Source organism: Sorex fumeus, unplaced genomic scaffold, assembly GCF_029834395.1.
Source record: "Sorex fumeus unplaced genomic scaffold, SorFum_2.1 ptg000148l, whole genome shotgun sequence".
Classification (NCBI taxonomy): domain Eukaryota; kingdom Metazoa; phylum Chordata; class Mammalia; order Eulipotyphla; family Soricidae; genus Sorex; species Sorex fumeus.
Genome location: NW_026606205.1, coordinates 609121 through 619693, shown reverse-complemented (window position 1 = coordinate 619693; position 10573 = coordinate 609121). Strand labels below are relative to the sequence as shown.

At 61.5% G+C, this 10573-nt stretch overlaps 1 protein-coding gene across 2 annotated transcripts; it reads right to left on the bottom strand.

The window, feature by feature from the left end:
- Positions 1–422: 422 nt before the first annotated feature.
- On the bottom strand, positions 423–6920 carry GPR162 (G protein-coupled receptor 162). Of its 2 annotated transcripts, none has more exons than XM_056106819.1 (4): positions 5958–6920; positions 3280–3469; positions 2616–2773; positions 423–1192 (listed from the first exon to the last, which is right to left on the bottom strand). In XM_056106819.1, the coding sequence occupies exons 1-4, from the start codon at positions 6825–6827 to the stop codon at positions 644–646; spliced, it is 1767 nt and encodes a 588-aa protein (XP_055962794.1). In that variant the 5' UTR covers positions 6828–6920; the 3' UTR covers positions 423–643. The 2 variants fall into 2 exon arrangements, with proteins under 2 accessions (XP_055962794.1, XP_055962795.1); XM_056106820.1 differs by having other exon boundaries at positions 6009–6920.
- Positions 6921–10573: the final 3653 nt, after the last annotated feature.

The following is a 10573-nucleotide window of genomic DNA, read 5'->3' as shown; positions in this document are numbered from 1 at the left end:
TGGCAGTCGGGGGAGGAGGCGAGTTGGGGTGTGGGGGGGAGCACATTGAAAGTAAGGAGGGCTGGAACCCTAGGGCTGATGCCCAGCACTCGCCCCAAGAAAGAAAGAGAGAGAGAGAAAGAAAGAAAGAAAGAAAGAAAGAAAGAAAGAAAGAAAGAAAGAGGAAAGAAAGAAAACCCGCATTTCTCCAAAGCGGAACAAAGAATCTCTCTATCTATCCAAACTTGCAAACGCAACCCCCCCCCCAGCGGAGACGCCCCCTCGAAGCCCCTCGAAGCCTGTCCGTCTGCCCCCTGGCTTTGGTGCCGTTCCTGTGTGGCTCTGGGCCTCTCTCTACCACCCTGGCTCTATTTTGTCCCCGTGATCTCCCCACCCCCCAAGCCTGCGCCTGCACGCTTACCATCATAGTCCACTGGACACGGTTTCCATGGTAACACTTTAGCCTTTAATACATTTTGTGAGGAAGGATGGAAGGAGGGCCAGGCGGCTGGTGGCTGGGATGGGAGATGGCAGGGCTCGGGGACCCTGGATCCATCGCCTGTCCCCTCCAGGGGTCTGGGGGCAGCCGGCTGTAGTCTCAGGGCAGATCTGGGGGTTCCCCTACCCAGGCCCCCTCCTCTGAGTCCAGCAGGCCCACAACAGCTCATAGGGTCAGCTGGGGGAAGATGGGGTTGCCGGGGCCCCACGAGCCCCCCCAAGCCCTGGCACTCGCCTCCCCCCCAGTGAGGGAGCAGCGTCTCGCGGCACTCAGCCCCAGCGGAAGTCCAATGGCTCTACTATCGGGGGACCCCAGGGACAGTCGGCGGGGTGACAGGCCCAGACCCCTGAGCCGGCGAGGAGAGGGTCCCGGAGAAGCAGCTGGAGAAGGCAGAGGCGTCTCGTCGATGAAGGTGGTGATCTCCTCCCGGAAGAAGCAGGGACCCCGAGGGGGACCCCCACCGGACCCCAGAACTCCACCTTCCAGGAACTGGCGCAGGCTGGCCAGCCCGCCACCTTCAGCCTCCTCCTCTTCATCATCCTCCAGCCTTTGTCTTCGTCCTCCCGGGTACTCCGGAGGGCACCCCAGGGCCCGGCTCTGGGCTGGGAGGATCCGGATGTCGTCTGAGGAAGACCACTTATGCAGGAAGGAGCCTGGCGCCCGAGGGGGAAAGATGTTGGTTTCGTCGTGAGAGAGCCGGCGGGACAGAGGGACCTGGGGACAGGTGTAAGGAGGACCCAAAGGTCAAAGATGCCAGAGGGATGGGACAGCAGGGAGGACGTTTGCCTTGCACGCTGCTGACCTGGATTCTGTACATCCCAGATGGTCCCCCAAGCACCGCCAGAAGTGACTCCTGAGTGCAGAGCCAGGAGTCATCCCTGAGCACTGCCAATAATCACCCCCAAACCACACCCCCCAACAAAACAAACAAAGGTCAAAGATGCTGCATAAAGGGCGGGCGGGGGTGGGGGGGACAGGACCCAGACCTCAGCGGATTCTGCAAGGACAGCCCCAACCCTGGGACTCTTGGGGTTTTCATTTTTTCTTTCTTTTTTTTTTCTTTTTGGGTCACACCTGGTGATGCACAGGGGTTCCTCCTGGCTCTGCACTCAGGAGTTACTCCTGGCGGTGCTCAGGGTGACCATATGGGATACTGGGAATCGAACCCGGGTCGGCCACATGCAAGGCAAACGCCTTACCCACTGTGCTATCTCTCCAGCCCCATTGGGGTTTTGATTTTTGATTTTGGTTTCTGGGCCACAGCTGATAGTGCTCCTGGCTCTGTGCTCAGGAATCATTCCTGGCAGGTTCAGGGGACTCTATGGGGTGCTGGGGATTGAACCTGGGTTGGTCACAGGCAAGGCAACTACCCTACTACGTGCTGTACTATTCGGTTCCTCCCTGGGACTATTATAAATCCCCACCCCCACCCACCCCCGACCACCGCACATACATACAATGATCTGGGGGGAAAAGGGGCCTTTCTTTTTTTTCCCCTTTTTTGGTTTGTGGGCTACACCTGGTAGTGCTTAGGACTTACTCCTGGCTCTGTAGGCTCAGGGATCACTCCTAGTGGTCCTCAGGGGACCCCAGGAGGTGATGGTGATGGAACCCAGGTCAACCACCTGCAAGGCAAGTGCTTTACCTGCTAGATTGCCTCCACAACCCTCTTGCCTTTCTTTCAACACTTTTTTTGGGGGTGGTTGGGTGGGGAATGGGTATACCCAGTGACCCTCTTTCAACACCTTAATTGCCCTGAGGGTCAGGGTGAGGAAATAGAGGGGTCAGAATAGATTAAAGGGGGCCGGAGAGATAGTACTGCGGATAGGGCGTTTGCCTTGCACACGGTCGACCCGGGTTCAATCCCTGACATCCCATATGGTCCCCCAAACACCACCAGGAGTAATTCTTCAGTACAGAACCAGGAGTAACTGCTAAGCATTGCTGGGTGTGACCCAAAAAGCCAAAAAAAAAAAAAAAGTAACAGAGGTCGAGGAGAGACATGCTTTATAACCCCTGGGCCGGGTCCCAAGCACTGCACGCGCTCCGCTTCCTTGTCACCGGCCCTCCCCAAAAGAAACTTCGAGAAAAGCAGTGAGGGTGATCCGGGGCAGGAAGTGCGTCCCCTAGCGCCGACCTGTAAGTAGTGGACCCGCTCCAGGGGCGGGAAGAGCATGTGCTTCGTGGGCAGCAGCTTCACTTGGGTGGGGTCTCTGCCCCCGGCCCCCGTGGCCCCGTTGGCATCGAAGCGGACTTTGCACACGCGGCCGTCGGCGTAGTCGTCACAGCCCCCGTCTAGGAGAGAAAGCGGCAGAACGGTTAGGGGTAGTGGGCGACCAGGCCCTACCCGTCGGGAGCTCGGGGAAGGGGGGGAACCCTCGTCTAGTTCCTTCAAGAAGCTCCTGCGGGGGAGGGGCTGGAGCAATAGCACAGCGGGGAGGGCGTTTGCCTTGCACGCGGCCAACCCGGGTTCGATTCCCAGCATCTCATAGGGTCCCCCAAGCACCGCCAGGCGTGATTCCTGAGTGCATCAGCCAGGACTAACCCCTGAGCATCACCAGGTGAGACCCAAACAGCAGAAAATAAATAAATAAATAAATAAATAAATAAATGAAGCTCCGGGGGAGAGCTGGCGGGGTTAGGACTCAGGGCAGGGGTGGACGTGGAAGGGTGCCCCGGGCGCGCTCGGGGCGCAACATTGGGGCAAGCCCGTCTTGGACTCCCCCCATCCTCGGCCCTGGGGGACAGGGGGCAGAGAGGGAGCCCTGGCAGACTGCAGCCCAGCGGGTCCCTCCCCTGACCGTCGTCGCCGTCCTCCTCCGACATGATGGCCACGCACTGCTCCCAGACGGTGCGCACGTCGGCGCGGTAGCGCTCGCAGGACCAGATGAAGGACGGCAGCAGCAGCGTCTGCGCCATGGAGCACCACAGCACGGCCAGCACCATCCAGGGCGGCGCCGAGTCCGACTTCAGGGAGAAGAAACTCACCACCTGCAGGGGAGGGGCGGGGCGGGGCGGGTCAGCGGGGGGGGGGGGGGGCACCGGACCCCGGATCCCGCCGGGCAGGAGGGCACATGCCATGCGCGGGGCGCATGAATGGGCGGAAGTCAGGAAGGAAGGACCCGGACCCAGGACAGAGTGAGGAGGAGGGAGACCTGCAAAGATGGGAGAGAGTGCTGAGAACAAAAGCCTGGGGTCCCAGGGGGTGGAGCCAGGCGGTTCAGACCCCCCCAACCCCCGTCCAGGATCAGAACATCCCAATTTTAGGATTACAAAAAAATTTCCGGGGGTTCGGGAGGCTGGGGTGATAGCACCACGGGTAGGGCGTTTGCTTTGCACACGGCTGACCCGGGTTCGATTCCCAGCATCCCATATATTCCCAGCATCCCATATAGTCCCCCGAGCACCGCCAGGAATAATTCCTGAGTGCATGAGCCAGGAGGAACCCCTGTGCATCGCTGGGTGTGACTCAAAAACCAAAAAAAAAAAAAAAATTGGGGGGGGGTTAGTGATATTTGGGAATATTTTTAAAATGTTCCAGGACTGGAGAGATAGTACAAGGCATAAAGCGGGTGTAGACCCCGGTTTAAATACCCCACATTGCAGAGGGCACCAAGAGCACAGCCAGGAGCGACACCCCAGCGCAGAGGCAGGAGTAAGCCCTGAGCACAGCCGGGTGTGGCCCAAATCCCCACTCGAACAACCGGAAAAGAATGTTTCTGGGAGGCTGGAGCAATAGATAACACAGCGGATAGGGTGTTTGCTTGCACACAGCCGACCCGGGTTCAATTCCCAGCATCCCATAACATCCCCCGAGCACTGCTAGGAGTAATTCCTGAGTGCGTGAGCCAGGAGTAACCCCTGTGCATTGCCGAGTGTGACCCAAAGAAAGCAATATATATATATTTCTGTTTTCTGGGGGCAGAGCGATAAGTACAGTGGATAAGATGCTTGCCTTACAGGCAGCTAACCTGGGTTTGATCCCCGGCATCCCATAGGGTCCCCCCAAACACTGCCAGGAGTAAGCCCTGAGCACAGAGCCAGGAGTAAGCCCTGAGCATTACCAGGTGTGGCCCCAAAACCAAAAAAAAAAAAAGTTCCACCAGGAATAGTTCCTGGGAACCAGAGTGTGGCCCCAACCTCCCCAAAGTAAAAATAATCAAATATTTTTCATATCATTGTAGGTGTCATGCTGGTGTCATGGCTGGCTTTTGGCTCAGTGCATAATTTTTTTTTTTTTTTTGCTTTTTGAGTCACACCCAGTGATGTACAGGGTTTACTCCTGGTTCATGCACTCAGGAATTACTCCTGGCCGTGCTCGGGGGACCCTATGGGGTGCTGGGAATCGAACCCGGCTCGGGCTGCATGCAAGGCAAATGCCCTACCCGCTGTGCTATCGCTCCAGCCCCTCAGTGCATAATTTTGACAGAATTTTCTATGTAGCTCTCTGCTCTCATATTTCCTAAATAAAACTATTTCACTTGAGTCAAATAATTAAGAGCTGGGAAGACAGTACAGCAGGTAGAACGCTTGCCTTGCACATGGCCGAGTCGGGTTCGATTTCTGGCACCCCCTATGCCCCCTCCCCAGCCCTGCCAGGAGTGATCCCTGAATAATCTCTGAACATTGCCTGGTGTGGCCCTCAAGCCAACAAATCAAACAATGAAATCAAGAGTAATCATATTCCCAGATCAATTTACCGAATCTCTCCTCTCCCCCATGCACACCCCAAAACATGCACACCCCACTTCGGGCCTGCAGGGGAAACTGATGCACAATGTGCAAGGATAGGGTGGGCCCTGGGGGGACGGTGGCCACTCAGTAGTGCTCAGAGGCCAGTGGCACCTTGAGGGAATCAGGGGGTGGCCACACCCAGATGGTCAGCCTGAGGTGGGGGTGAACAGTGGAGCAGGGCGAAAGATGGTGGAGCTGAAGGATGGGCAGTGGGGAAGGAGTTGAATGGTGGGAACTGTGAGGGGGATGGCAGGGATGAAGATGGGGGAGGAGAAGGTGGTGGAAGATGGAGCTGCTGGACGATGGAGCTACTGGACAATGGGGCTACTAGATGATGGGGCTGCTGAGTCATGGAGCTACTGGATGATGGAGCTACTGGACGATGAAGTTGCTGGATAATGGGGCTGCTGGGTCATGGAGCTACTGGATGATGGAGCTACTGATGGTGGAGCTACTGGATGATGAAGTTGCTGGATGATGGAGCTGCTGGGTCATGGAGCTACTGGATGATAGAGCTGCAGGGTGATGGAGCTACTGGATGATGGAGCTGCTGGGTCATGGAGCTACTGGATGATAGAGCTGCAGGGTGATGGAGCTACTGGATGATGGGGCTACTGGATGACGGAGCTACTAGATGATGGAGCTGCTGGGTCATAGAGCTGTGGCATAGCTGATGGACCGAGAGGCCAGGTAGTGCTAGAAACCAGCTATTGGGGACTGCGGGTGGGGGGGACCCCAAGCTCACCAAGATGGGCACCCCTGTGAGTGAGTCATAGAGAAAGACGATGGCGCTGACCAAGTTGGTGACCTGCAGAGACGTCTTGGCTGACTCAGAGCCGTCCAGCGAGGAGCGCCGCTTTCCTCGGGCATCCTCCACCACGATGGCGGGGACCTCAAAGGCTGGCCGCACCCCGAAGCCCCCGGGGCCCCCTGCCTTGGCTCCAGCCCCACCACAGCCCGCTCTCCGGGCCTGCCGGGCCCTCCGGGGCCGGGCCCACAGCGTCTGGTAGAAGGTGATGGCCACACAGACCAGCCCCATGACAATGCCCCCCAGCAGCAAGAGGCTGAAACAGAGCCCGAAGCCCAGGCCGATCTTGGAGACAATGAACTGGCAGCCGCGGGCGTAGTAGCGCTCGCCGTTGTTGTGCCAGCCGATGGAGGGCAGCGTGGACAGGATGAAGCTGACCATCCAGATGCCCATGACGGCGTGCAGCGCCTGCTTCTTGGCGTTGCTGAGGCGGTAGTTGACGGGCCAGCGCACCATCCACATGCGGTGATAGGATAGCGAGGCGACCGTGAAGCAGGTGGCCAGGGCCAGCGTGTAGTAGGTGGACACGAAGACCTTGCAGATGCTCTCGTTCCAGTCGTAGTCGGAGGACGCCTGGCGCCGCAGCTGCACCACGGCGAAGGTGGTGAGGGGCACGGCTGCCATGAGGATGTGGGTGCCCGCCAGGAAGCACAACAGGAGCTCGAGCGGCTTATGTTTCTGCTGCTTGGCCGAGATGCTGAGGATGATCCAGGCGTTGGCCAGCAGGGCCAGGAGCCCGCAAGCCAGCCAGGACAGGGCGTTGGAACGCAGGGAGGCCTCCTCGGCCACCGAGCCGCCCCGAGCCATCCTCTCCTCGGCCCCCCCACCCCCCCGCCGGAACTCCTGGGGGTGGGGGCTAGGTCTCACCCCGGAGCCCCGCTCACGCACACCCCCATGATGGCACCCCCAAGCCTGGCCCCGGCTCCACGGCGGCCACCCCTAGGCCACCTCTGCTGTTCAGCATGGAAGTGTCCGAGCCAGTTGAGGGTGGGCTGGAGGGTGGGAGAGGAGAAGGGGGGGTCAGCAGGGCGAGCTGTCCATAGTTGGGGTACGCTCTCTTCAGTCCTGATCGTGATGGGGAAGCAAGCAGGAGGCTCCCCCAACTATGAAGCTGAGCGGGGAGTTCCGGTCCCCATGCTGGGACTTCCTGACCTTCTCTCCCTCCGGATCTTGACCAGGGAGGAATCTTCTAGATGCCCCTGACCGTCAGGGGGATGGGCGTGCAGCTCAGCCACCTGGACAAAGGGCAAGGGAGAGATGAGGTGTGGGTGAGGGAGCTCCAGGAAGGTTTCCGAGGGACCCCCGCTTTCCTCTTTAGTAGAAGCGACTGCAGGTTTCAGGGGATCCCACAGGACACACACCTGCCTTAAATCAAGGGGCTTCTGGAGCACCGCACACAGACAGCTCCGCTCCCCCAGAGGCCTCAAGGAAAGGAGGGTTCCAAACTGTCCCCTTTTGAGCCCTCTCTCCTCCCTCGGAAGGGCCCTCCCTGCGCGGACCCCCTAACTCCTAACAGAGGTTGTGTCGGGGCTCCTTCCCGCTCCCCATTCCTCCCCAAGCTTCCCTCCAGCTCGCCAGGGATGTGGGGGGAAGGGAGGAAGGAGTCTGGGACCAGAGGGGGGGGGGCTGGCTAGGGAACCCGAAGGCGGGGAAACCGCTGACATCAGAAGCATCCAGAAATGGAAAGAGGGGGCACTGGGGGGAAGGAGGAGAGTTTGAGCAGAAGAGAGGGAAAGAGGGGGCCAAGTGATAGTAGCTGAAAATAGAAGCCACCGCCAGAGACCCCTGGGGAGCAGGCTTTGGAGGAGGAGGGAGTTTGGGAGAGTGGGGGTTAGGGAAGCCGGAAGCGCAGAAACAAATCCACTTGTTCAGGGAGAGGCTGACCACCCTCCCCCCCCACCCCCACCCCCCCTCCCGGCACCCCCTGCCAGGAAAGCTCCTTTCTTCCTGGCCCCAGCCTCAGTTTCCCTCCGCCGGGAGGGGAGTCCTGATTTTAGGGATGCTGAATGCCAGGGGGCCCTGGGAAGGGGGTTCAGTGGAAATGGGGAGACCCCTGGAGCCGACTGGGGATGGAAGGAAGGGCTGATGGCTGGGGGCAGGGCACGGGGGGGGGCTTGAAGTGGGGCGCAGGAAGCTCTATTTGATGCAGGGTCCTCACACCCAGGCCCTTCCCCAGAGGTCCAAGTCCAGCCGCCACCTTTGTCTTCCCTCCAGAGCCCAGTAACCCTAGTTGCCATGGCAATGGCTAGCCCGAGGGGAGGTGGAGGGAACCGCTCAGGAGCGCATCCCCCCCGACTCCCGCCGGTCCCTCCGGCCTCGGACCCCTTTCGGGAGCCCCCCACCCTGGCCCCGCTGGTGGGCTCAGGAAGGAAGAGAGGGGGCACCCGGCAGGGAGGCTGAGGATGTGAAGGACAGAGAGAAGAGGGTGAAGGACAGAGAAGGAGCAGAGGCAGGTGGGGGGGGGGAAGCCCGGGGGACTCCGCGGGGGACCGGGACCCGCCCCGCCCCGCCCCGCCCTGGCCGCGGGGTGAAGGGGTCGGGTCAGGCGGCTCCTCCCGGCGGCACCCACCGCCGGGTGCTCCCGGGCGCACCCGGCAGGTGGCTGGGGAGGGGCGCCCGGCCAGCGGGGCGCCGAGGGAGGGTCGGAGTCGGGCTGGGGGTGCGGGGGACCGGGCGAGGGGTCGTCTTACCTCCGGCTGCGCCCCGCACTCCCGGCGCGGCTCCCGGGCTCCCGCCGCCCGCCGGCTCCGGCTCGCCCGCCCTCCTCCCGCTCCCGCTCCCCCTCCTCCCTCCCTCCGGGCTCCCTCCCCCTCGGGCCCGGCTTCGGGGGGCTCGGCGGCCCCAGCCCGGCTGCTGCCGCCGCCGACGCCGCTGCTGCGGGCGAGCGCCGGGCCGGGCGGTGCCGGGGCGCGGGGGGCGCGCGGGGGGCGCGGGGCGGGCAAGTGGACGGCGGGGACCGGCGCGGGGAGGGGCCGGGCGGGCGCCGCCGGCGCGGGGGCGCGGGGGGCGGCTCCGTCGGGGAACGGTTCGCGTCCTGCCCCCGCCGCGGTTTCCCCGCACGCCCGCCCGCCCCGGAGGCAGCTGGTGTTGCGGGGAGCGGGTGTCGGGCCGGCCGGGCGCGCGCGGGCGGGCGGGCGGGCGGACCGGGGGGTCACTCGGCGCTGCTGGTGGGCTGGGGATGGACACCCCCCTCCCCACTCCCCTCGCACCTCCTGCCAGGCAAACTCACAGGCGTGTTGGGGAGCCACACCGTGGGCACAGAGCGCCTCCCCGCTGCGTCCACGGAGGCAGGTTGGGGGGGTGGCACACCCCGACAGGCCGGACAGCCTCCCCCCCCCCCACCCCAGGACAGCCTTAGGCTCCCGCGGGGACACACAGGGCGCTTCCCTTTGGGGCGAGGAGGTGGCTCTGGGTCTCCAAAGTCTGGGCCTCCCCGGGAAACTTCTCTTGCATGGGACCCCCAAAGAGATGGAAATTCTGGCCAGAAGAGCTGCCTCCTTTCTCCATCCCCATTCTCTCTCCTCTCTCTCTCTCTCTCTCTCTCTCTCTCTCTCACACACACACACACACACACACACAGAAAGCAGCACCTTCTTTATAGTACATTTATTTCCTTTCCCGAGGGCTCACGGAGGCAGAGGAGCGGGCATAAGCTGGCTGTGGGCGCTTGTCTCTTGGGGACAGAAGCTGGGGGCCAACAGGCCGGGCTGGCATGGGGACTGAGGGCAAGGAAGGGAATGGCGGAGGTTAGAGACCCCCAGAGAGAGGGAGAACAGCAGGACCCCATTTTCCTGGGGCCTGTGTGGTTTATCCAGTCGGATGGAAGCCGGTGTGGGGCAGAAGGGAACCTTCTGAAGGTTGGCTCTCAGGCTAAGTCCCCACCCCCTTCCCTTGGCAAAGCGCACCTTCCAGAAGGTTCTACACAGGGGGAGTGAGTGGCCACTGGGCGTTCTCTCCCTCAGAACCCGTGATCCCGGCTTGCACTGTGACTAGAATGAATGAACCGGCATGAAGTGAAGGAACGGCGTTGGTTGTGTAGGGTCAGGCCTCCGTGGTCAGCCAGCGGCAGAGGAAGGAGGGACTCTGGGCGTGGAGGCCCTCCCCAACCTTTGCAGACTCTCTGGAGCTGGCCCTCACTGGGGGTGGGGGGGCTGAGAATTCAAGGCCACATGTGGGGCCTCTGTGACCGCGGGCTGCAGAGAACTGCAGAGAGCTAGGTGGTGTTTGTCCCTGAGCTCGGGAACCAGCTGCAGAACCTTTTGCAAGGGGCCTGGGTGGGCCCTTCACCTCGCCGCTGAGTCCCGCTCCCCACGGCCCATTCTTAGCTCCCAGCCCTGATTCATGAGATTTTTCATAAGGTTCCAACAGGAAAAGGAGGCCAAATTGTGGGCAGGTGAGGGTGGTGTAGCCAGACGTGGACACAGGGGTGTCCCGCTGGTATCCAGGTGAGGCAGGGAGCCCGTGGCCCCCACGCAGGCAGTGCAGCAGAGGGGGTGGCTCAGCAGAGGCTGGCAGGAGCCCCTGCAGCTGGTCCTGGGCTGGCTGTGTGATCT